Genomic DNA, 27,400 nt, shown 5'->3' with positions numbered 1-27,400 from the left:
CTCCCCGCGAGAGTTGATCGAGAGAAAGTTTGCCGGCCCAACCCCTTCGGGGGCTGTTTTGCCCGGCGACGGCGAGGGCGTCGTCGTCGTCGTCGTTCATCGTCGTCGACGTCCTGCCGGCGTCGGCGGGGGCTATTGTGCCGCCAGTTCCTCAGCCAGCGGTGGCGGCGCGCGCACTTCGAGTCACGCTTTGGTTCGCGCCCGCTCTCGAGAAGGAGTTTAGTAGCAGCTGCGCGTCCGCGTGCCACGCGGAACTCGTTGGGTGCGTGTATTTTGCCATTCGGTTTATGTGACCGTCGGGTCGCCGGGTGAAGCCTATATACGTACGCCGATACGCCGTTCCCTTAATTCGCGTGCGACGAATGAAGGGGGGCGCGGGACGACGACGACGACGACGACGAAGGGCGGACGGGCGGGCGCGCGCCGTCTGAACTTTGCCGCGAGTTGCCGCGCGCGCGGTGGAACTCGCGCGAACGCGGCCGCGAGTGCGAGGGCGGCGGAGAGTGTTGTACTAACAATAAGTACGCGCGCGCGCGCGCGCGAGAACGGACGCGTCGTTAATGCGTTAACGCGCGCGTCAATCGCGTTTCGAGGATACGCGCGCGACGGACCTCGATCTCTCATCGTCGGCGGCGATCTGGGGAAAAAAAAGGTGCGGAGGCGAAGGACGAGACACCACGTGTGCGTCCGCGACACGACATACGCTTGTTATCGCGCGTACGCACACACGCGGCCGGGAAACGCGCGGGACAGCGTGAGAGAGTTAAAGTTCAACCGAGCGGAAGGACTCAAGATACGCCACTCGTAACGGGTTTGCCATTTTCCTCTTGGCCGCTCCATCGGGGACGAAAAGCCCTTTATCGTCGAGGTAATCCTTTCTTTTTTTTCTTTAGTAAGGTTATAATGTTCGCACGCGCGAGGAACCGTGGTTTTTTTGCGCCACCGCAACTCGAACGTTGCAAAAAGTCTTATCAGACACCGCGGCAGTCTCGGCGCGAAATAATTATATCAATTCGCCCTAACGAGTTTGATCTACTTCGATTTATGTCGTCATTTACGTAACGAACGCGTATGACATTAACATTCGCCTGTGCAGTGTGCTTCTTTTTCCATTTCTGGGCATCGATCATGTAAATAACTTTTTCCCCAAGACGGAAACGTGAAAAATGATAACACCGACGAACACGCTATTAAAGATTAAAGATACCTTTAATAGTGTCCCGTCGGTGTTTTCAATTTTCACGTTTCCGCCCTAAAGAAAAAGTTACATCGATACCTCGATCGATATAGTGACTGAATTTGTTGAATTGGCTGGTAACAATATAATATATCGTTCTTGCTTCGCGAAGCGCGCCCCAACTTCTCGCGGTAAAAGATCGCGCGCGGCCGAAGCTTCGTGTGAACGGTGAAAATTATTAACGTCTGCGAATTCAAGCGTTCGCCGTCGAGTTTGGCGGACGAGGAAGTACGCGAAGTATTTCGCCCATAATAATGGGGGCAATCGATCTTTGCCGGAGAAATTCGAGAAATTAAATCTGCGCGAGGGAGGGAGGTCTCCCTGCGCCGTGCCGAGCGCTTAAATTAGTCGAACGATTAAAGATTAGGGAGTCAAGGAGGATCACCTCGAGTGTCTCCTCGGGAATAATTAGAGTCCCGCGGGAGACTCGCCTCGTCAGGAACTCGAGCTGTTCCCCTTAGCAAGTTTAAAGGGTTTGCGGGGGGGGGGGAGGGGGGAAAGAAGGATCGTCGTAAACGGGTGTCGGCAGGGCGGGCTAACTAATATTCAAAGTGCGGTAAATCGCGCGGGATCGATCGGGACTTATATACCGCGCCGGGAAAACGACCCACGCGTACGTCCCGCCGCGCCGTGCTGTTGATCGCGATCGAACGCGATTCGGCACGGCCGATTAGCACGCGAGGGGGACGCTTTGCTGATCCGATCGCATTTACGATTCCCGTGCATTCCGGCGACACGTACGATAACAGACACGCCCACGGGAGAGCGGATCCCGACCCGACCTGGCCTGGCACGGGCGGACGTGATGGTCATCGCGCCGACCGCAGAAACGAACATTCGTCCGCAGCTCGCGTAGGGCTGCCATAGCCGCGTACGTCCCTGGTGAGTACGTGTCCTTGCCGCGTGGATGAAATTATTCAAATGGTATAGCCACGGTGCAATTGCTGTGCGAAATACGTGCAGTGCTGCACGGCGGCGCGGCGGCCGCTCTCTCGCGGAGAGATACGGGCGCGAGATACGGAGCGTCGTTCGCTCCGAGGATTCGCGATTCGATCACGTCGAATCGGACCTGTCCGTCAGGTTTATCGAGAGGGGGTGGGGGAGGGATCTGCCCAGGTCCCGCGCGCTAATCTCGATGATTTAAGCTGGAAACCAAACAGCCATCGGACGCGCCCTCGAACACGTCTGTAACGTTTATGCAAGACCATCCGACATGTCGATGCTTGAGATCTCCACGTGCGCTTTAGGAGAGAGTCTTAACAATAATTCTTATACGGATCGCCCGAAGCCAGACGCGACCGCGGCACTTGAAATATGTTTGCGAAACATACAAATGGGATCTGTCGAACCCCCAATTCTCTTCCCCTCTTCATGCACGCTACGAGAGTCTTAATAAATCTTCTCATCAGAATCGAACGACTGACTGCACGAGATACCCTCTGCTTGTAGGAGTTCATGCCAAATTAGCTCGTGATAACTGCCTTCCCTGCGGCCTTTCGATAATTATCGCGTGGGTGTGCTGAAACTTCAACTTAGATTTCCTCAATTTAGAAGAACGTGTTTTAAAGTTTCTTTTTTCGATAAATTATATAGGAGGGGAGAGATCTTAATAATGATCAACAACCTGGAAATGTCAGGATCATTAAGAATTAACTGATTACCTCTTCAGTTCTCGGAAACAATGGCTTACCTTGTCTTATACTTTAACGCGCAACTTTAGAGCCGTCATTAGAGCTGTTTTTTTTTATTTACGACGCAGATACAACTTCGGAAGAAACAAACTTCTAAAATCGCAAGATTTGTTTGTATTACACTCACAAAGAATGCTTTAACGTTCATATTTGTGTTTACGTTATCGCGTCGCATTCATATTTCACGTGGTGATATACCTAATTCGGTAATTTCCGAAATATGAAAAAATGAAACGTCCGCGTTTAATGTGAAGATCGCGTGTTATTTAACGTTGAAGTAAAATGCAAATTTAATGCGTAGAATAACTGCGAATACATATAGAAAGCCAAGGGATTAAATGGATCTTCATTAAAATGTCGTCAATCAAAATGTTGTCGCACGCGGGTGCCGGTTTTTCCAAATTTAACCGTTTCGCCGGTATAGGAAATACGATACATTTTCGCTGATGTTGGTGGCTTTTGGACCACATATTTTGCTCAACGTTATCAATTTTTATGTAACGCGACCGTGCCCGAGTCCACGAGTTTGCATGTTTTCACGTGATAATAGAATAAGCTCGCACACACCATAAATCATGATTTAACACCTTAATTTATATTCGTATCATACATTTAGCGCTTAAATGCGGTTATATCTGCTGTTCGATCCGACATAATAACGCGCCGCGGCAGATACGATCTTCATATAAGACAAAGAAAAGTCAGGATCAGTGATGGCCGCATTTAGCGCTAAATATACGTATATAGGTCGCCTCTGTCTCTGATTAGCGGGTGCATTTAACGCTCACCTGGTCATGCAATTCAAAGTTCCATCTATGTAATATGAAGATCGCGTTTATCCCACTAGTTAAATATGAATGAAACAGTTTCGAAACGTTGCCGTTTAGCGGAAATGTGGATTTAATTGCCGAAAGTGCAATGCACGCGTGTAATTGCTTGTCACAAGAGTAAGACGCGCATACATTGCCGCCATTACCGGGGACGTTCTCTCGGTTGAATTAGAAGAAAAGGAAAAATATAATTAGATTAGGAAAAAATTTTTTCACGCGAAGGGACGGACACTCCTTAATCGACGAATAAAATTAGCTTGAAAGCTTTTGAATTATTTTTTTACATTTTTGAATTTTTTTTTCATCTACTTCAGTTCTTTTAACGGGATGACACAATTTATCTTTTCGATGGCAATTCAAATAAATTAGAGGAGAATTACTTTTTGTTAGAAATTGGATATTTAATTCTTGTGCAGCTTGCAGACGAAATTCACGGAACTATTTGTCTAATTATTTGCGAAGTGATGGCGGTAGGTGTCGAGAGCGGAAAAGGGTAGAAAATTCAGACAATTTCAATCTAATCCTTCATGTCGACGATTACAAATTCAATTTCGCAGAATGAATTCCTATTCCGCGAGTTTCCCCGTTCCAATTAATTGCATTTGTTAGATTATACGTCTGATGATTTCTTTGTTTTTTTTTTTTTTTTTTTTTTTGGAAAAATAGCATTCCGAGAAGATTCACGCATACATTTGAAATAATAATTAGATAACTTCGTTTTGTAACTAACTTTATTTAAAAGAAGCGCTCCCAATTATTCAAGCAGTATGCAAATAACGCGGTGAATACTAAATACTGCAGACACGCTTTGTTTTCTATATACCGTATATATATACGTTTCAGCTTTTCACGCTTTTTTTTACACCTCCGTTAGTTTTTTCCTGTCCTCTCTTCGGTTACCCTAAACTCGAATACACGTTTATCTCATTTTCAATGCGAGAAGTTTATTCGGGAAGTACACCGAGAAGAAGTTCTACTTGCTATTTCAAGAAATTTCGTTTGCGAAGAAAATTCCCAAGTGAACAACTTCGTTTGAGCTTAGCTATCGCATGTAGGCACACGTATTCATCAATTGCGCGAAAGAGCGTTTTCACATGTCCACAGAGGGAGAGTGGAAGGGAGGGGGGGTGGGGGTGGGAAGAGAGAGAGAGAGAGCGAGCGAGAGCGAGAGCGGTAGCATTTTCGCCTAATTTACGATGCAGTTAGGTGCTCGAGGAGCACTACGACGCGTCTTAACTCGATAAATTTGTCTAACGATGGACCATCGCCGGGAGAGACGGAGAGAGACAGAAATAGGGAGAGAGAGTGAGTTATCGGGGTCGTTAACAGTGCGTCCCCTATTCGCGATTCGGTATCGTCGAAACGGCACAATAATAATATAACGTATATAAACGCGTATACGCGTTACCGTATCCGCGTATTGCCTGTAATACGAGATAATTTTTAATCCGATGAACCTGGTGATGAATAATATTATGACTGAATTGGACGTAAGGTGACAATTTATCTTACCGCCGACAAACACGTCAGCGATATGATGGATTATAATTTCATATTCAATTCAATCGTAATATTATTTGTCACTATTGGGCACAGTAGATAACGTATAAATAATTAACGACATAGGAGGTTCCTTCGATATTCCTACGACGTATTTCTTCGTCGCGACGAATATTCATACGGGCGGTGGGGGGGGGGAGGGATAATAATCGACGAATAGCTAACGAGGAAATCAATTTATCGGCCGGTAATTGAATTGAATGCACCGCGCGGTAAATTAAACAAGCAAATATAATTAGATAATATCGAAATTCTAAACATATTAGACAATATCGAATTGTGTTTGAATAATAATATTTCATAAAATTCAAATAACATTTTTATACAGATATGCTGATACTTTTTATATGATTTTATGAGTATTTCTTTGGTGTTATATAAAAGAAACGACAAAAAGCTAAGCTTATAATGTTTTTCGTGCGTTTCAGCAATTTATAAAATGGAAATAGTATATAATAAATACGAACTCGACTTTCTTGTTTTGACTCTAAGCGCTTTAATGTTTCTCGATAACATGTTGCGTGAATATATTTGCATGTATTAATAAAAATGCGCAATTTGGCCATGACTTTCCGATTTTCTGCCATCTCACGGGGAATGCGTTATAAATAATCCAAATGCCTCATTGATATATTTCATATCACACGCACTGTCCTCCAAATATTTGTCGGTACATAATCGGGGTACACCTTCAACCGCGCGGGCGTTTAATATGTTTTAAACGACGGCCTTTGACAAAATGTACATCAGCACCAATATACTAGTGCGCATAAAATATTCCAGAGGTGTTAGAGTGGTTTCTGCGCAATTGCGTCCGTAATGTCTTCGTAAGATAGGTAAAATATGGTCGGTCATATTTTACGATCGAACGCTTTACGCGCGCTATGACATATGGTTACACGTATACGCGTGCAGTTTTACGTTCGCGCGCACGCGAGAGAGAGAGAGAGAGAGGGAAGGATATTACATTTATCTCCGAAGAATGAACGGCACAAAAATGGTTGTGCGGAAAGCGAAGCTCAAAGCTCCCTCGAAGATCTTCGCCGTCGCCATCGCCATCGCCATCGTCCGCGTCGTATCGTCGCGCCGCGCCGCGCCGCGCCGCCGCGTCTCGTCTACTTTCTCATCGTAATGTCGTGCTCGCGACTCGCTCAAATCCATTTATATCGATGGGCCTATATCGCGTGTATCGGAAGGACCTTCGACCGATGATGTGATCGATGTAGGGACGTCTGATGCCTTACCCGGGGCGTGCATCCGAGCGAAGCGAGCGAGCGGGCGAACGCAAGGGAATACACACGCTCCTCCACCTCGTTCCGCGTCTCGCATCCCTCGTCTCCTCCTGCACGGTTAATGGCCACGTCGTCGAGAGCATTATCGAGTGACCTTCCTTCTCGGCCTAGCTTCTCTTCGGTCTTCGCTCTTCGCAGAACGTATACGTCGCGTATGTGTTCGGGCCCTCTCTCTCTCTCTGTCTCTTTACGTGTATACCTATATAAACGAACGCTGTACCCGGTAACGCGGGTTATAAAAGCGAAAAACGTTGCTCGGTACTTCGGTAGCTCGAGATAGTTATACGTATCGGACAATATACGAAGTGACAATCGAAAATAAGTTATCGCGCAAAATTGTGATACAAAAGACGGAAGAAAAATGAAAATGAATATATGATTTCCACGTGTGTCGCTCTTTTTCCTAGATAATTAGATGCGCGGCACAAAACTTTTCTTATTTTTTGCTATTTACTACCTGATGACCTAGTCGGAAGTTTTACGCTTCTTTTTTTTTTAATTCTATTAGGTTTTTCTTCAATGGAATATAATTTCTTCTATTGTTCCGCCACAATACGGCGCGGCTTTAATATATACCGGTGCATATTTATCTGTATTCGCCTCTGCAGTAAAGGTAATGAATAAATACAAAGTGCGATTTAAGTGCCACGCCGTTTTCAACCCCGTATGTTGAATCATAAGTTTTTTTTCGCACATACCTCACCTATAAGTGCATAACTTTGCATATTTTACTCGTACGCATAATATTTACATATTTACCCATTCTTGGTTGTATTTAGCAGTTTTGCTTTTCCTATTTAGCTTCGGAACGTGTTCTTTGCCGTATGTTAAACTGTTTTTTTACATTATACATCGACATGCAAATGGAATAAATTGTACAAAAATATATTTTTTAAGATCTGAAAAGGAATTTCGATCTTCGAAGGCATTATTCCCTGATAAACATTACGAAACAAATTTGACACGTTTTATTACATTATTATGCAGAATATAATCATCGTAATTTCGTATCAATGTCGAATGACACGAATGCCCTTTCAAAATCGCGTTAAACGATTTCGATAGTATACGTAATGAAATATCGAAGTACATTAATCGGATGACCGCGTCGGGCGGGGCACTTTTATAATTACTTTCAATCCGCAATTAAACGCGTCCGTTCTTTTCGACGAGAACGGCAAGGATGCATAATTAATATTACGTAACAATACGAACCGCGTCCGTAAATTCGTATTTTGCTCGATATAACGGGTAAGTTTATAGCAAATAGTAGCGTCTCTCACGGCGCGGCTTTTGTGTATTCCGCGCGCGATACATGTCTCGCTAGAATTTCCCGAATGGAGTCGACGGGTATAAGGGTAAATATGTAGGAGACAGCATACCACACAAATTGAGTTCTGATACGATTGCCATGTGATGCTTGTATACAACGGCGCATAGACCCGATACGATTGTACTCCGAATATGTATTTTCGCGCGAATCGTATCAATCCGGTCGAGTAGCTCTAGCTCGGAATTTTTCTTCGCAGCCCGAAATGTGTCGCACAAGATCAAGAAATATTTACATCGTCGTTTTCTCGTGCCAGGTAGAAGGAACTTATTTTGAACGCGTTTCAGTTATCGATGATCATCAATCTGATTATTATATATTATGATATGTAATTGTTGCATAAGGAGAGAATAAGCTCGGCCGCGTTTCAGTTATCGATGATCATCAATCTGATCGTTATTATATTATGATATGTATTTATTGCATGAGGAGAGAATAAGCTCGGCCTCTTCCTTCTGCTAATAATATTCTAAAAAAAAAAAACGGGAGTTTTTCCTCGCTTTACACGCGAATATCATTATCTTCAGACATTCGGATAAAAATATTTAAAAAATGCGGCTGCCACACTATACCGTGTATATTATTTACGCCAAAATGTTTCATTACTGCAAACATTAATACGATAATTGTTACTGCAGTAATTGTCTTTGATTTATCATGCGAAAGAGAGGCACAAAGATATTGTTTCTCTCTGGTATTTATATTTTGGATGAAATATTTTAATTACTGCAAATGTGTGCTTTACGTGAAATGAACAATCTCTCTCGCTGTCTGAGCAAACTGCTCGCGTAATTTGCGTAATTTTTGACGTAGAAATGCAAAAATTAATATTTCGACGTACAGCCGTTAACGATATTGCTTTTGAAGGCACAACGCGCCACGCGCTATTACCATGTCCATTTGGTTGTCCGTGATAATAAGCAGGTACTTTGTATGTTGGTACTCATGTTGGATATTAATCGTCGCTGTTCTCTTCGCTGAGCATTTCGCGCCGCAAACGGAGAGTCTTTCCCTCGGAACATTGGCAGCGTGAATTAGCGGAATGGAAGTTGTGGTGAATAACTCTTGCGGCAAAGTGCCGAAGGGCTTCCGCTATAGTAATTGTCATTCAAGGGATCTCGTTGCAGCGCGGTTAGCCATGTACGTTCGGACTACATCTAGCTTTCGTAGCATATTGTTATAGAATGCCCTGAATAGAGATACCGAATATTGTGCCGTCGTCACCGACGCTCCGCGTCTAATTCGAAGCTTCCGAGCTTCCTTGACGGCGTCGTCGCTTTGACAGGAGAGACCGACGACGCGGCTAGCTTGCACAGGCTGATTTCCTCGCTCGGAAATATTACGGAAATTCAGTCGCGAATTGGATTAAATATAAATCGAGATCAATCATTTTAAACCTCTGATGGCCGAATAAAATCCAATAGGGATTAGCGAATAGGGTCGGGTTATCTATCGACGGGTTACCTCTCTCTCTCTCTCTCTCTCTCTCTCTCTCTCTCTCTCTTTCTCTCTTGAAGCTCAATTCAGCTGAAATCTCCCAACTTTCCTCGAGGATCGAATAACTTCGCCAACTATCAGTGCGGATAAAACGACCGCCCGTTTTTCTTACTTTGTCCCTTCGTTGTAAAGCATATCCGTTGTCCCTGGAACACACTTTGTAAATAAACTTTACGGTACTTTTAGCAAACGACGACACGGAGCGTGTGTCGCGATGCGTGGGAATGGCAATCTGGCAAAACGGAGTGACATATACTTCTCAAATAAGGATAATCGAGCGACGTGCTCCGAACCATGTGCGAACGCCCGTTGAACGGCCAAGTGTATTAACGCGATGCCGCGCCGTCCGAGGTGATTACGAAAATAGCCCGTCTTGCGATCCTTTCGATTCCGCGCTCGCAAGCTTTCGAGCAATTTAACGGCATGTCTAATTTAATTTGTGTGTTTACGTGTCCATGGACTTAGCCGAGGCAAAGGGAGATCGATACCGGTGGACCACGCGCTTTAGGCTGGAATGATTTGTTGGCTAACTGCCATCGTCGTAAATTCTATTTTCACAGATACACGCGGCCAGAAGCGCGAGCGGCGCGGCGCGGCGCGGCCGAGCCGACCGTGAGATTCGCAAGGCAGGGTTCGTCAGGCGGAAAGGATGGAAAATAAGAGCGCGTCTCCCCGTGAATTCCTTATAGAATTCTCCGTTAAAAGAGCTTTTTTCGGTGCGCGTATCCGGCGTTGACTCTCGACTTACAGTTTCGCACAAAGAGATACGCGTACGCGCGGCTCGCAGAGGAAACGCTAGAAATATCAAACAAGATAGACATCCGAGATAGCAATATTTTTCGAAATAACAGAAACTCGCGCGCGCGCGCGCGTGTGTGTGGCGATCCGTGTAATTCAGATTTATATTTTCGGAGCGCATGTGCACATAATTCAAAGCGTTAAGCGCAGTGAACGTAAAGTTACCTAATTTAACATGCCAAAAACGTAATGGATAGCTTCATATTCTCCTAAACTCTCTTCTGATTATACACGATGGAATAATATGGCAGGATAATTTAAATTTTAACCGCTTCGACAATCAAAGGTATATTGCATGTGAATTGCGCCGTTCTAATTGTTTCGTCGTGTATCCGCAATTAATCAGAAGTTCAACGACTGGTAATTTAATAACGATTGAATGAAGGGAATTTCAGGGCTTCACGACGAAATACAGCGGACACGCGATGAGCGGAACTTCTATACAACGAGCGCTATGCGGTCTATCGGTTCTCTTACTGTCGACACGATCTTACTACTCGGATACTCCGCGCGGTTGTCGTCTCGGATACAGGATGTCAGTTACAGATAGATTCGTGTCGAAAGTCGCGGACGATCGTTAATACGTGGGAGTTGGCCGGGCGCCAGATAACGTGTGCGCGGAAAGCCACAGCTTCTCGTGCTTTGGTACACGACGAAGTCAAAACTTATACTGAACGCTTGGAGAAACACGAATAGAATATCTATATAACATAACGTGCAACATGCGCGTGACGTGATGCGTAACTCTTCTGCGAAAAGTTCACTGTATTTTATTTACAAAACGTCTAAAAGCGTCTCTGTGAGAACAGAAATAATTAACTGGAATTTCTTACAAAATTCATCGCGACGACATTTCTTAACTGCCTTGAAATGCCGAAGTAGAATAAATATCATATTGTTATATTTGTTATATTACGTTATCTGTTGTATAACGATCTTTGGTTGCTTTCATAAGGTTCGATTCACAGCGAACAGAAATGGCATGTCATATATTTCGCATTGATACACAATCTTCTCTTTGGCAATTTCTCAGGTTTTGGAAGAGTGCTTTCTGTCGAGTAACGTACGTCGTGCCGTCCACGACTTCGATAAGCTTCAAATAATTGGCTCGTTGACGGGGTTGCAAGAAACGATCGGTCTCTCGCCGATCAACGAGATGGCGAGAGCTATATATCACGTTTCTGACCTTCGCTCTAGACCGCGCAGAATGGTTTCATCGAAGACTTACGATTAGTCTCGTTGGTGCAGAAAGGCGCTCTACCACCTGCTGATTTCAATAGAATGGAAATAGAATCGATTTGTTCTGACGTAGATATGGGGATTGAGTCAGACGTGGAATAGTTGTGGGAGGCGTAAAATTGCGAACGCAGGAAAATGTCGGCCCGGATAGAAATTAGGGCAGAGCTCCTCGTCTTCGTATTCCCCTGCATATCGCATTTGAAAAAAGAAATATTTGACTCGCAGTCGGACCCGCGTTCTTCTCAAAATAAATCCGTGAAACCACAAACACGACGGTTATGTAATGCGGTCGCTCTTTTTCCGCAGATCGTGTCTATCGCGCTACATTTATCACTTTAACTCGGGCGTCATTATGTGCTCCGCTTAGCGCAAAGTCATTTTTATTTTATATCCTGCACTTACGTATTTTAAAGTGAAGTAATAAAAAAAATATTGTTAGAAGAAATGACTTTTTAAAATACTAAAAGTACAAATAATAAAAAAATATTGTTAGAAAAAAATCGTCTTTTTAAAGTACTAAAAGCACACGCATGGAGATTTTCTTAAAAAAATAAAGGTTTTTTTTTTTTAAAACAATCTATGAAATATGTTTCCTTCGTGTCAAAATTTCAAATTTATTATCTCGGTATTTGTTTCTGTTATTCCAGATCCGGCGCAGTTCGAACACTGACGTATTTCAGCCTTGTAACTTGTCAATAACGTCAATCATGGAGGCGCAAACTGAGGTAAGTCAATCTTTGCATTCTTTGCGTCCGCAACACGTAAATATTAAATTAAAAGTTTTGGAACTCCGTGATGTATCCGATATGTAAATGATTTTATTCTCATTACCGCCAGCGTAGAAATGCGCAAATTATCCAGATTTTATATCACAGCGAGGATAGGAGTGATTTGCATTTACTCTATCCTTGCAAAATGCAAACAACTTCTGCCGGACCTCTGCCGGTCCTTCTGCATTTTCTCGAAAAGAATACGGAAGCTTCTTATGGAAAATTTAATGCGATTTCCATTATCGCGATTACGTGGTTGAAATTGACAGAAAACGACGTATCTAGGTGGTACATGCGTTTGCCGGAACTTTTAACGAGTCTTAAAAGTTTTTCTTCTGTGTAATGTAAAGTTGGTAATTATCGTTTCAGTCTGACTGAGTGACTTTATATAAGAGATATATTCATACTCAGTCCAGACTCTGAGTCTATTTTTTTCTAAATTTCTATTTCTATTATTTCTAATTTAGAAATTTCAAAGATTATAATGCATAAAAGAGAGCGATGAAAATTTTAGCCAATACGCTTAAGAAACAACATCTTTTCATATAGAAGGTACGTTTTATGTTTCGGTATTTTAAACAGTTTACCTACGGCAGTTCTTTGTTCTCGTGCGGTTCTATCGTAAATAAAGCACTGTGAAACTGTGGTATTGTTTACGATCCTCTGTCATTCCAGTTTGAATTTGTTAAACGCTTATGTAACCTATTTTATATGAACTTTGCGAAATTAAAATGTTCTAAAGTGCATCGCTTTAAAAAGCGTAATAATTAATATTTAAAATTATGTAAAAATAGATTTTTTTTTCAAATTTTTCGAATCTTTGTGTCAGGTTCGGTTGATGCGAGCTTACAATGAAATACGTAATAATTATAAAATACGTGTAAACATTCTTTTCTGACTTTTTTTTCTAGAATTAACTTGTCAATAAAGCATAGCATAATTAGAGAAGATTCGAGAAGAAAATAGTAAATTGACTGAAAAATCTCTCGGGTCGTCAAGAAATTATAACGCTGCACCAGTTCCAATCCCTTTAGCTTGCATGGATTCTTTTTATTAATATTTCATCGTTCCGACGATATAATGAAGCTGGAAATAATGCATTATGTCAATGTACCCCCGTCGTATCAAATCGGCTTTCAGACGCGGTCGATTAACCGATATTCCCCTACCTCCTCCTTCTATCATTCAACGGAGAATCCTCTCGCGAGCCCTCGAATCGAAGGTACTCATCAATCAGCAACTCGACAATGTGAGATCTTGAAAACGCTCGACAAGAAGGGGGGGGGGGACGTGAAGATAGATCTGACATTTCCTTGAACGATAACGGAAGTCGAAGCTCTATCGGTTGCGTCGAAACTTGTCGCTACGGCTCGAGCATCATCTCTTTTTTTGCAAAAGACCGTTGCGCCGCGTAAATATTTATTTGCACCGCAGATCGTCGTTTCTTATGCAAATTGCACAATGACGCAAGTATAACGCTCAAGAATTGATTGCAAAAAGTTGCACGACCGTGAACCGCGTCGACAATTGGTATTTGCACTTTAACATTGCGCGGACTTCGCTGCGTGCATCATTGTAAAAACAACGTTTACCTATTTTTTTTCTGAAGTATGCAGTTAACCGGCGATTACTTGGAAATGGATCTACATATTTATTCATAAAAGAAATGGCGTTTGCCATCTGAATAAAAAAAAGCAATTTATTCCAATACCTTTATTTCTTAGAAAATATTTAGGTACTCAAGAATATCCAGCTATTCCAAGTAAAAATATTCTACACTTCATTTTTAAATATTTTGATATAAGAAAGATTGACGAAAATTACTTATTTTATAACTTGAAAGAAATAGACGTTTTTGTTTGCGAAAAATTGTTTCTGAAATAGTTTGATTGAAACCTGCCTCGAGATTAACCAGTTTGAAATTTTTTGCTGCAGATAAAAAGCATCTCGGATAGTTAAAAAGTTGAAGTTTAGTAAATTTTGTTAATTCCTGGGAACTTTTTCGGATTTATTAAATTGATCATTCGGAAAATTTTTAAATTAGTTATTTACGATGTTTTCCCGAATCCGAACTTTAATTAATTTATATTGTTGCAATACTGTCTATTATTCATTTATGTAGAAAGAGTTTAGTTTAAAGCATGTACCGACGGGATTTAAATTGGAATTTTATTCATTTATAAACTGGGTAACGCAAGCGGAAAACGATAAATCACGGTTATACGTGTACGGCTAGGTGATACAATGGTATATGTACATCATACTTTCCTCATTAAAACAAGAGATTTTACGAAAACACTTAATATAAAATTTATCTGGTTTATTGTAGAGTTTTCGCCGTTTTAAATGGCAAGATATACAATTTAATATCACGCCATAGTTTCTGCGCGGTGGAAAAAGCAGCTTGTACGATACGATTTTATTTTTACTTGTTTAATACGCTGTCCAGTAATTGACTGTAATTTATCGTTTATTCATTTCTTCTGAGTTTATTTTTAGTAGTATAATTTTTGCCTTCTCATCAGAATTAAATTTTAAAGAGACGTCGCTATTTTATGAAAGCTACGTCACGGCGACGGTTTACGGGCGTGTCCTATATACATATATATCTGTATTGTTATGAGCATCAGTGCTAAAAGCAACGGTCAATTTTTAGATAGCAGTAATGCTTGCCATTGTAACGCGCGCTTAGCACGCTATATTGTTACCAGTAAACTTAGGCAACTATACGTTGACGTAGGGTAAAAGCGTGATCTCTTAGAACACTCGTTTCTCAACGTCGCCGCAAATGGCGACGTTGCTATTTACGAAACGTATATTACGCTCGTATAAGAACTCTTATACTATACACATCTTAACAATTAATTTCCTCGATACTCATTTCGAAGCACGACGCGGAGACAAAAATACATTGTCTTATCAGTCAGTATTAACTATTTGATTATTAAGCTTGCGATTGTGTAAAAAATTGATTTGTTCACGCATACATAATGTCGGTACCGATATTATCGGGAGATGGAAGTCAGACAAGAAGATATTTTTTGCGCTAAATACGCGACGAGAATGCGGGACGATGAATATGAGAGAGTCGTCTCGCAGTCGTTAGACACGGTTACTCGATACTCATTCGAATAAAACTCAGAATGGATCGACTATATTTAACGCGGCGTGTGTACGGTGGGGAAATATGGGTTAAGGTTTTTTTTGTAAAAAAAAAAGCGTGATTGCTTCGGCATTGAGTTAGCGAGACGACGAGCACCAGTGTGTTAAAATAGAAAAGCCCGCTCCATAATTGAACATCGAAATCTTGTTACTTTCGGTTTTGATCTCACCCAATTTTATTTTCGTTTTACTTTGGTTTTTCAATTACCATTACTCTTCCACCCGCCGTCCGTCTGTGTACGCCGTAGCGAGCGCATTTTCAATCACCAAAAGTCCGGACGATAATGTTTCGGATTTCTGTTGATTATAATGCAAGATGCAAATATTGTAAAATGCGACGGCACGACGACGATCGTGTGCATGCTCGAGCTCTTTCAGAATTCGTCACTTCACGATCGATTTCGTCGACGACGACGACGACGCTTTACAAATTCGTCGAAAACTTCCAACGAAACGCTTTTAATTGCTGTGCATTCGAAATACTTTTGTACTCAATTGTTTTTCAGTCACTTACATTAAAACCATTAACGCGCGTTTACATCTTGTTTCACTTTGCATCAATTTTGAAGCGAGCAACGCTTTTACATCGCATGAATATCTTGTTTCACTCAGGTGGTATGGAATTACTACCGTAAAAATGCCAGCGATCTAGGTGTACTGCGCACGTTTTTTTTTTGCGCGCGGCGTGAAATTTCAGCGAAATGTAAATTCATACGAATCTTCCGGCAAACGGGCGTGTTTAATTGAATGTTAATTGACGGTTTGCTGTTTACCGGCCTGTTTGATTTAGGGGAGCCGTGTCACATTTATGAGATATGGGAATCGCTGGTTTTTCGCGAACAACCATCGATATTTGTCGTTCGTATTTGTCGAGCGCGGTTTGGAAATGGTTTACAGACAGTTTATAATCAAACGCGGTGATAGAAGAAAAATTACATTAAAAATACTCGTCCCCGGTAGAGATTTCACATTCTGTTTTCGGAAAATCATTTCAGTGGAATATTAATATTTAATATTTTTACGGTGAACTGCTTTTACTTTTGCATTAAATAAAATAACTTTAATCGCAATACTAAATGTTTTCCCTGCTAATAATTCTATTTCAGATAATAGTGTTATGCCATTTCTGAACGATCTTTCACGAGATTAATACTATAATATGCATGATCAACAATATAAATTTTTCATTTTTGTTTTACAAACAATTTGTAATGAGATGCATAACTGAGGTTTAATGATTCTATCTGATTATATCTAAATTATTGCATAAATAAGTAAGAGCTTTTTGTTCATCGAGATAACATACTCGTTCTACTCGTAACATAATCCGTAATGTGGCATTCACGCACACATGGCGTTACTGTACAAACTAATTAATGAATAAGTGGAGTTCTGTTGACTGGGTAATAAATGTACGCACTGCAAAGCCGATAACGTCTGTCAGCTGGGCCCTGCACGCTTATTTACGACGTTCTGAAGCGTGCCAATAATGCGTTTTTATGTTGATTGCACCTCAACCTATATAACAATGCTAGTAATTTCGTGTGCAATGTGAATTTCGTCAATTGTGAAAATGAGAGAGAATAGTGAAATTATATAAAATGTATATTATAAGTTTCACTGTCTCGCGTTTCACTAATAATTATAAAATATATTTTATAAGTTTCACTGTCTCGCGTTTCACTAATAATTATAAAATGTATTTTATATATATATATATATATATATATATATATATATACATGCCATTTTATCTTATTTTAGTGTAAGTTAATTAAAACAAATATTATTTGAACATTTTATGACTTTTATGAATATTTTGATATTATATAAAAAGTAACGTATGATGTTTTTCACTTGAAAAATATATTTTTCGTCATGATTAATATTTATGTTGCAGACGATTTTGTCCGACGTTACATTTCCGTGGTCGGCGATAATTAATATCTGAAATACACTGTATAATAATTGTCGTGTGACAAAAACTTTTGCGAATATTCTGCTTGTGCGAATCGAAAGCTTCTTTGCTCGGCACACGTATGGCAAAGCGGCTTTGTCGTAAAACGTGTTCCGCTTCATTATTTCATGTCGCGACACCTCGACCGGATATCGCAATAGCGTTCATTTCTATGCAATAAAGTTATTACGGGTCGTGTCGTAGTCCAATGAAACGATTTCCTCAATAATGTGTTGAAATCTCTAACGGCGACGATTTATATCCATTCTGCGAAGTCTCGGTGCAGCATTCGTGCTCTGCGCGATGAAATTGAAGCGACGATAGCTCACGAAATAATCGACAAATGGTCGGCGTTATAATGAATATCGGGAGCTAATATAGCCGCGGGGACGCGAATGCAGAAGATATTTGGAGCGCGGTGAAAATGTAGGGAGTAGCACGGGACAACAGAGTTCGGGGAATGTCAATTTTGTATTGTAATTTCAGCGTTGAGATATATGTCTTTTGTTCACGAAGTGTTCCGTTTATATTTTATGCTCCCGAAGATTCCGATACATTGATTTTTCATTTCATGTAGCACAGGCCCGACCTTATGCTTGAGAAACTATTTTTACAGCCTATTATGTTATAGTCGAGAGGTCTTTGTAGTAATCTCCAATCTCCAGTTAAAAAATTCATATTTTTATTAAGATAACAATCAAGTACCTTAGATAATACTTTTTTATTGGTATCTTTTTCCGAGATATTGCAAAGATACGTGCTGATATAAATGCTAAAACGTAAAATATTAATGAAGGCTGCATTCGTGTTTCTAACAATTGAGATGCGAAAACGTCAACACGATACAAAGCGGATCTTGGCACTTGATAATATTACAATATGTGAATCTTACAACTGTTCTCAGTTCAGATGAACTGCGCGCCGCATAATCGGATCATTAAAAACGCAGCAATATTATAATATTATCGAGCATCAAGATCCTGTTTGTACCGTGTTGGCGTTTTCATTATCTCACTTGTTCGTAACACTCCGCGGTTGATTCAGATTACTTAGCTATTCGTGTTTCTATCTTAGTTGTAGATCGAGACGCATGTTAAGTAAGCGTGCGTTGCGGAGTTCAAATTATGCCGTAACGTGTACCGGACATTTATAACTTATCTCACTTTTGCGACTGCAACTCATTAATATTCCACGCGTCGTTTTGCCGAACAGATACCGGGGAACACAACGGTGGGTAGCACGCTACTCGACGAGGAACTTCGTCGAATTCTGATGGAACGTGAGCAAGAATGCCTGAAGCTGAAAGCCGCGAATGCGACGCCGCCGTTGGGTAAAGTATTTTTCATGTTTGAAAATAAGCGAAATCGACCAAGCGCGAGCAAAAATGGCGAGTAAAATTGTAGCGCAGAGTGCGCACGCAATCGCGCCCTTATTGTATGCAGCGCGACATATCGCGAATTTTATCAGGCCCATTTTGCTTCATCTTGGTACTCGATCAGTTTAATAGTGATTGCACATTAATATATCGGATTTTTCGTCTAGATTAGACGTTTCGTTTTATACACGATAACCCGATGACAAATGGTAATATAGGAAAAAAAATGAAAGTGTCGGCGTTACACGCGCGCGCGCGTGAATACCGATCTGCATGTGTTGAAGGTTGAAGCCATAGGCATAATAAGTATAGACTGCCGCATTCCAATGAAATTGCCACTATATCAGTTTAGAAGTAGCTACGTGCATATCGCTTCTCTCTCTAATAATAAGTATCAATAACGCGGGATAATGATACAAGTACATAAGGTTAAAGAGAGACGCTCTGATACATTTCCGATCTATTGCGTTCTATTTCGAAGCACAGATGCTAAACATCAAAAGATAGGGAATTTGCAGTCTGTACTTAGGTCTATAATTGAAGCGCATACGCGTAAATACACACACATACACATACAAGAGATAATTAATTAAAATACATATTTTATTAAAAACACTATGTACAGCACTAAGTAAGAATGTTGTTCCCGAGAATCGTATCGAAATTCCTTTTTCATACGTATCAAAGGGAAGATAATAATCTCGAGAATGTCGAATTTGCTAATACACAGGGAAATATTATTTGTACTTTTCACTTGTTCTTTTTCGATTTCATTGCTGCACTGTCCTTCTTTGCGCGCGATCCGAACAAAAGGTTTTTTAATTTTCGGAGGATAAACAGCGCGATGTAAAGCACCGTGATAATTACGGCGAGTATAAAGGCGTAAACGTCTAGCAAACACTGTTGCCACCAATAGAGATTGAGCGCCGGCGATTGAAGCACGTTTCCGTATTTCGCGACGTACTCTATCCAAAATACGGACATGTTCATTGGACTGATCGGTCGATCGACATACATCTTCGACATCTTCCTTATATTCTCACTGAAACAAAAGAGACAGAAATGTTTTAGTAGCGGGGTTTACAGACAATATCATTGCAGTCGCGGTAAAACTCAGAAGTCTGTAATGAGCGGTATTTTCAGTCGCGTCACGTTTTCACTCGACGCTGGATCGTGAAATTTTGATTTTTTGTTTAAACTGTAAAAGTGCACGCGACCCCTCTTCATATAGATTCTACATTTTTTTCCAATTTTTTTCATCCGTCCCGTCCCGATTGAAGCGTTTGCCCTTATTATTGAACCTTTACGCGTATAAAACGTGTTTCGTGTGGATACGCGCGGATGAAATGGACGTGGAATTTAAAGCACATACCGATTGATTAGAATTGACTCACGATATGCATTGGAGAGTAAAGCAAGATTTGGTTACAATAGAGAGCACACGCTCTGTTTATTCCGCGATATGGAACGGTGCAACCGGTTGCGGATCAATAAACGGGCTAATAAGATTTGAAACAGTAAATTTCAACTTTTGAAGTCCTCTTAATAATGAGACTGTTAGCCACCCAATTTAATCATTATTAACACTAATTATAAGTTAAAATTTATTTTATTTGAGTAAAATTTTGTTTTTGAAAGAAGTTAATAATTAATTGAAGTTAAATACATATAATAGCACATACACACACACACAATGCAAAAGTAAATTTTAAAAAATCAAAAGATTTGGTAAAAATAATACGTGTGTATAAAATATACTATTATAACGATTATTATTGTATGATCACTATATGATAAATAAATGGGCTAATAAAATTTGAAGCAGTGAATTTCAACTTTTGAAGTCCTCTTAATATGAGACTGTTAGCCGCACAATTTAATCATTATTAACACTAATTATAATAATATAAATTAAAATTTTTTTAAATTGAATAAAATTTTGTTTATGGGAGAAGTTAATTAATAAAGTTAAATTATACAACAGCAAAAGTAAATTTAAAAAATCAAAAGACTTGATGATAGAAATAATACATGTGTATAAAAGACACTATTATAACGATTATTATTGTATGATCACTAAACATAACATCTTATAAATTCCAGCATGAGTACATCATGTTTGCATCTCTCTCGAATAATATTATGATTTCATTAAACCCAGTTGAACGCGTTACAATTAGCAAATGACGATGCGTAAGCTTTTTGACATCTACAGTCTTTAAAGTACAGTCTTTTAAGTACTTACCGATAGGTGGAATCCTTCAGGATATTATTTAATGCCGAAGTTAATTTCTCTTCAGTAATTTCGTCTATTGAGTTAAGCGAAATAGCCGCTTTCTTGTTGACGTAATTTTGAATGTTGATGCGTTGATCGCCAAACAGGGGAATTCCAATCATAGGAACTCCGCAATGGAGAGCCTCTAGTGTCCCACCGTTGCCGCCGTGCGTAATGAAAGCTCGGATGTTTTTGTGTTCTGTGAAATTCATAGCGATACTATTTTTCTTTCATTGCGAAAATATCGTAATTGGGACTTACGAACAAATACACTGTGCACGAAAGTAATAATAATTTAGAAGACAGGATATCCTTCCAGAGGATCAATTAATTTTTATTTATATTAATGTTTTATTTATATTAATATTTATTTTTAGGAAATCGATTTAACTCTATATGATTTTTTTATCTTAAACAGTTTTTAAAACTGATTAAAAATTTCTTTTCTGAATTTAAAAATAGCGAAATTTATTTATTTCAATTGGAAACAACATTTTCTGTTTAATATAAACCAAATTTCAAAACCATTTATTTTGCAAATGTATCGTTCGAAATTTGTCAAGTACATTATAATTTATAAATCAACTGTCAAAAATTAGAAAAAATTTTATCGCAAGGAAATACGGCCGAAAAATATTTTTTAAGATTGCTCAATTTATATGCAAATATCACCGCGATATTCAAAATTTATGGATTTTTATCAGAAATAATGATTCTAAAAACAATTATGAAGAAACGAGGTCTGTTATTTCAATGTTCTAACGTGTGGCCGGCTGATAATAATTACGTACTGAGAACGGGGATCTGTGGGAACCACGATTGCGTCATGACGTTCTTCGGTAATCCTGGCAACAAATCCTCTTTTTTCGCGACCTTCATCAGTACGCGAACGGGTGCGATCTTTTCGAAAGCTCGGTAAAACTGTTGAATTAGTTCTTTAGGAAAAGTTTCGATTCTCACCATGGAACCCAATGTAAAATAGATACAACCATCCTTGCTTTCGTCCAACCATTTTTGCACTTCCTATATATTACATTTCTTTAGAGCAAACAGTTTGCGATTTTAAATAATTCTTCCTGGATACACGAGGGTATCACGCGATGTGTTTTTAAATGCATGGAATTTTGAAACATATACCTTACATATATGTTTTAAAAATAATGCTTGCAAGATTTTTTAAAAAAAGATAAGTACTTAATGAAATTACTAAATACGCAGTATTTTTATATTTATCATAATTGTTCGCGACAATCATGTGAAATTTCAATAAAATATTAAATATTTTTAACTATTTAATGAAAATTTTATGACAAACAAGAACAATCCAGTTTATTTTTAATGCTCATATCGGAAAAATAAGTATTACATTTAATAAAAACCCATTTTATATGTTTCATCTTTGTGTGTAAAATGTTTTCTAATTTTTTTTTATCAATATCACATTTTGTTCATTTAAACCATAAATTGCATATTTTTTGCAAAATATTTTTATTTAATTACAGTTTCTTACTTTATATTTAGTTTTAAAACGAAAAGAGAGAAAACAACTAAAATTCTTTTTACGATAAAAGAAATGATCTCGGTTCCAGTCAGGCCTCATTGTATCCAGGAAGAACGCGTTATGAATAATGGGAAAAACGATTCACGTTATGAAACATACCGGTGACAGCGGATCTTCGTCGGCCGTGAGATGCAGACCGCCGACCTCGATCACGTTAGTGGTCATCGGTCTGATTGCGTTTAACGAGTGATGAGAATTGACCAGGTACACGGCAATTTCTTTATATAGGTCCTTGATGTGCGGCACGTCTATGCCGAAGTGCTCCTTTACAACTGTCAATTGTCTATTCGTGTAATAGTGCATTTGCCAGGAGAGATAGTGCATTAATAGAAAATTCGTCAGGCGCTCCTTGAAGTTCATACGTTGGCCGTACGACGAGAACATGCTCGGGATGTAGGCGGGATTCATCGGGTTGCCGGACACCTCGTTGAGCCAGTCGTGAAAAACGCTGGCCACCGTGGCGACCGTGGGGACTTTGAGATAACGGCCGAAGGCTAAGTAGCACGGTGCCGCGAACAGCTGCGCACATATCGTCAGTCGATCGATTAATTATTCGCGCTCAATAAGCCACCACACACATCTTGCAATCACACGCGTGATATAGTATATTGAGCGCGCGCGCGCGCGTGCAGTACATCAAATCCCCCCGCGCGCGCACTTGTTCCGCGGGGCGAAGATGCGCGCGGTTGCGCGCGCCCATGGATCACGGTCGTTTAGCAATGCAGTCAAGTTACGGCGGGACCTTGACGCGATGTCGCCTCGAGATATCACTCATAGAGAGCAGAAACGAATTACCATTATGACACGCCGCAACACACATGGCGATGGAGAAAAAATAGACATGACGTTCAAACAGAGTGACAAGAGCGAACACATGCCATCACGTTGAAGTACTACGTATGTCAAAATTGCTCATTTTACGAGGCAATTTGCATCGTTAGGACTCGGGCATATATAATTATGAATTTTTGTGAACCTTTTTTTTGCAAGAATCGTATTTTTCAGCGCCTGACAAATTTACTGAAATTGATTGTTTAACTACGTTATCGTTGATGTCACATCTCTCGAGAATTGAAAAGTCTTCGTGTTACAAACTTCGACGTTACGAGTACCTGGTATATAGTCTATTTTTGCCTCATTTATTTGCCACTTCGCATCCAATCATTCGGAAACAAATAAAAGCTCGTTAGAACCTCTAAACACTGTGATATTCATTGAATGGGGCAAATTGAATAACGCAACAAGTATCATACAACTCATATCGAGATTCAAACGCTCCCGGTTTATTATATTGAGTGTGGCAATTTCACGTGTCATTACATCTGTTCGTTATAGTTGCTCTTTCTGCTCTCTCTTTGTTTCGTTCCTCATTCTCCCTCCACAAAGCGTAAATATACATATATAACCGTTCCATTTTAAACGCAGAAAGCGCAAGGCGGCACAATTAGAACGACTATTTACAAGAGGACCACGTTATTTTCGTGCCGTTATCGTAACTTAATCTTAATTTAATTTACTGTATCAATATTTAATAATTATAGATGTGTAATTAAGTTAAATCGAACGACAATGCAAATTGACTAATTAGAATTTCTAATTTGATTTATTAAATTAAGATGAAATTCAATTTAATTAACTTGTTTTAATAAATTATATAGTCTTTCTGTGATATTATTTGTTATTTTAATGATGTATAATGGCGTAATATGACGCAACATTTGCGTGCAAATATGCATATTTGTGGCGCCGCGGATCATATTTTAATGTCTCCCATTCTTGCGTCACGCGATATCTAAAATTTGATTTAAGATTATATATATAATCGAATGTTATGCAAATGTATCGCAAAACTTCAAAATTCATAGGTTGAATTGGTTAGCGAAAGGCTTGATTCTGTCGCTGAAACGCTGAGGAACCGTAACAGTTAAAAAAAATTTTCATGAAAAATGCATAGTCATTAGAGTCCTAACGATTCGAATTTGCCTTGCAAAATCGGCAATTTTGATATAACACTCATATTTCGATATCCAGGTATTTTGTAAGAGAGCACTTGAATTAATGGCTTTACGATGGCCTCGAAATTATCATTATTATTATCATTATTGAGATTAATAGGGCAGGATTTTCTGTGTCAAAAGTTACTCTTCGACCCTAAAACGCTACGACTTTAACAAAATCGAACGACAACCATTGTTTGTCGTGCGTAATAAATATTGAATAATTAGTGAATAATTAACGACTTGCCATGTTACACGTTGTAACGCGAATCAGTTAATTAACATCTCGTTAAAAGCGGTAATAATTTTCGTGTAATGAAGTAATGTTTGCTTTTAATCCAACCGCGTTTTATTTAACTTTATTAATTAACTCTCTCCGCATATTATATAAAAATCAAGTCTTCTTCTTTTATGCAATTTTTCGACTTCGATTTCCTTTATGTAATTGCGTGATAAAAGTTTTGTGAGATTGGTTATTTCGTTATACTTCTCTGCTATGAACATAAATACTATCTTATCTCGTGATAATGGCTCTAAAAATACGAGCAATGTTGCATCCATTCTTATTTGCGCTGATTGCTTGTATCAATTCTTTTCGTGTATTAATTTTTTTTTTAAAAACAAGTATATATAATGTCTTATTATTTTTTAGGCTATATTTATCGTAAATCTGTTGTGGATTTTTTAAACGAAGAGATTTTTTCTCAGTCGATGGTACTAATACTTTTTATATTATGAGGAATCTCGAGATAAAAATCTTTTTTCGCGGATTAAGCTCCAGAGATGCGAATAATTACTAAAATTTAATTTCGCATTTAGTATTAAGTGCAGAGTTCTACTTAAAGAGAGTAATTTAATTTAAAGTTTAATTAAAAAGTTTCCAAATATTAAGAAATTAAGAATAATAAGATGCAGAGGATAACCGTTCGACATCTTTCCAAAGATAAAATCAACATGAAAATCATAAAAAAATTTATAATTTATATTAGAAATATAATAAAAAAAGAGCCAAGACTGACCGGTATTCATACAATCTTGGTTTTTATATTTAAAATCGTAAGTAAAGTCTTAGAGCATTTACGTTGGAGCAGTGATGAAAGTTATAAGAGATAATAATAAGAAGCTCTAAGAGATGATAAAGGCTAACTGAATCTATCTTATCTTTGATGTATTTACAGTGCAGCTATAATATAATTATAACCATATAGTGAACCGCTTCCACAAAAGTGAGTAATTCAGAAGGAGATTAGTTATGTGATATTCAAACTTTTATCGTCTCGTATAGCTTTTATCACTGTTCCAACATTACCGCACTCTAATATAACTCTATCATTAAATTGAAATAATAGAAATTTGCTTACGCAAGGATGATCGAGCACATTGATAATTCGAAAACATCAGACATACCTCTTGAATGACGAGGTCATAGGGGGGATCTTGCGGCGGGTTCTTGATCAGTTCTTGCATCTTTGGATGATTTAATAGATTGCAAATGCTATCTCCGGCCATTCCAACCAACATAGCTATAGACGGAGTAGCGAGACCTTGTAAATCCGACGCGGACATATTGTTATGAACTTGTGGCATGCTGCCCTTCAGACTGATATCCCTGTAATTGGGTATCGGCTTCTCCAGCGGGAAATGCGTGATCACATCCACCTGATGACCGCGTCTCGCCAACTCTTTCATCAGCGCCTCATGCACGATCCAGTGACTCTTGCCGTGTAACGGGAACACACCGAGAATTCGGTAACCGTTAGCAATTTGGTCGAGGGCCAAAATCGCCAGGAAAACCGATAGCAACACCTTCATATTGATTTAGTAAGAGTTTGACGTGATTCCGTGTCAATATATCCGATAACGTCTGGCACCTTACGTAATCTCTGGCGTGCGTAATGACTAGTCGAGTCGTTGAAACTGCGCCAATCGCGATTACTAATCACACTTGGAACTGAGAGAACATTAGTTAGCTGTAAAATAACAAGGCAGACACGACGTTTCTGTGAGAAAGATAACATTTTTTGAATGATATCCGCAATGTTTTTGCGCGCTATATATAGTTGGACATTAATAACATTCGTTAGTTTAAATTTTCATGTGCATAAATTATTGATATCTCCGTTGTTGTTTCTCTGTTATTTACATATTTTAACATCAAATATATTATACAATACGAGTGCTTTAATAAGCGCTTCAGTCATCATTTTTTACGGATTCCTGAATGATACATGACACTTTACATGAAATGAAGAGAAATTGTAACGTTACTTACTTCTTCTATAATACACAAGGAGATGATTTGATGCTCCGAGGTATCGCTTATTGTTTGAGATCTCGTGGAGAAGGTCTTTCACAAGTAGATACGTTAACAGGCAGTTGAGTATGAATACTGACCGTGACTTCTCCCGCCAGAGGAAAGGATACATGATAACGGGGATAAGTAGTGGTGGTAGTGGTAAAATAATTGACGCCTCAAACATCACGTTCCAAGCGTATTCTGTCAAAGTCCATCTCCCGTGAAAAGAAAACTTCCGCGAGATATGTAGAATATGTAGAATGACTTTACTTTTTCTTGCACTTTTTGTGATACACAATTTTTGTCATATATATTCTTGCACACATCTGCACACATATACATATACACTACCGGTCAAAAGATTAAGTTCACCTTCAGTAAATTATTGCCCATTTTTAAAATTTGGTAACTTAGCGAATAATTGATGTAAAAAATATCAAAAAAGAATTTTACAGGGCAAACTCTCTACCATAAAATGCCTTTGTTCAATTTTTACTCACTTTAATACTCAAAGGCTTGACCAGCTTTGAATA

The 27,400-nt window shown here is 39.3% G+C and overlaps 2 protein-coding genes across 4 annotated transcripts in view; one reads left to right on the top strand and one right to left on the bottom strand.

Annotated features, from left to right (window-relative positions):
- Positions 1–27,400, top strand: part of LOC105462617 (calcitonin receptor-like) — a 33,062-nt gene that overhangs the window by 1,587 nt on the left and 4,075 nt on the right. Inside the window, exons 1-3 of one of the 2 annotated variants that reach the window (XM_011709328.1) lie at positions 725–868; positions 12,122–12,199; positions 18,576–18,693. In XM_011709328.1, the coding sequence (XP_011707630.1) occupies positions 12,182–12,199; positions 18,576–18,693 (136 nt within the window). In that variant the 5' untranslated portion in view covers positions 725–868; positions 12,122–12,181. Of the gene's footprint in view, positions 1–724; positions 869–12,121; positions 12,200–18,575; positions 18,694–27,400 lie in introns of those variants that run through there. The other variant, XM_011709329.1, reaches the window with a different exon arrangement.
- LOC105462616 (UDP-glucuronosyltransferase 1-9-like) lies at positions 19,323–26,988 on the bottom strand. 2 transcript variants are annotated; one of them, XM_011709326.1, is made up of 6 exons: positions 26,844–26,988; positions 25,979–26,541; positions 22,674–23,093; positions 21,805–22,036; positions 20,984–21,212; positions 19,323–19,780 (listed from the first exon to the last, which is right to left on the bottom strand). In XM_011709326.1, the coding sequence occupies exons 2-6, from the start codon at positions 26,381–26,383 to the stop codon at positions 19,489–19,491; spliced, it is 1,578 nt and encodes a 525-aa protein (XP_011707628.1). In that variant the 5' UTR covers positions 26,384–26,541; positions 26,844–26,988; the 3' UTR covers positions 19,323–19,488. The 2 variants fall into 2 exon arrangements, with proteins under 2 accessions (XP_011707628.1, XP_011707629.1); XM_011709327.1 differs by having other exon boundaries at positions 25,979–26,522.

Source organism: Wasmannia auropunctata, unplaced genomic scaffold, assembly GCF_000956235.1.
Source record: "Wasmannia auropunctata unplaced genomic scaffold, wasmannia.A_1.0 LD336095.1, whole genome shotgun sequence".
NCBI lineage: Eukaryota > Metazoa > Arthropoda > Insecta > Hymenoptera > Formicidae > Wasmannia > Wasmannia auropunctata.
This window is presented reverse-complemented; position numbering and strand designations above follow the sequence as displayed.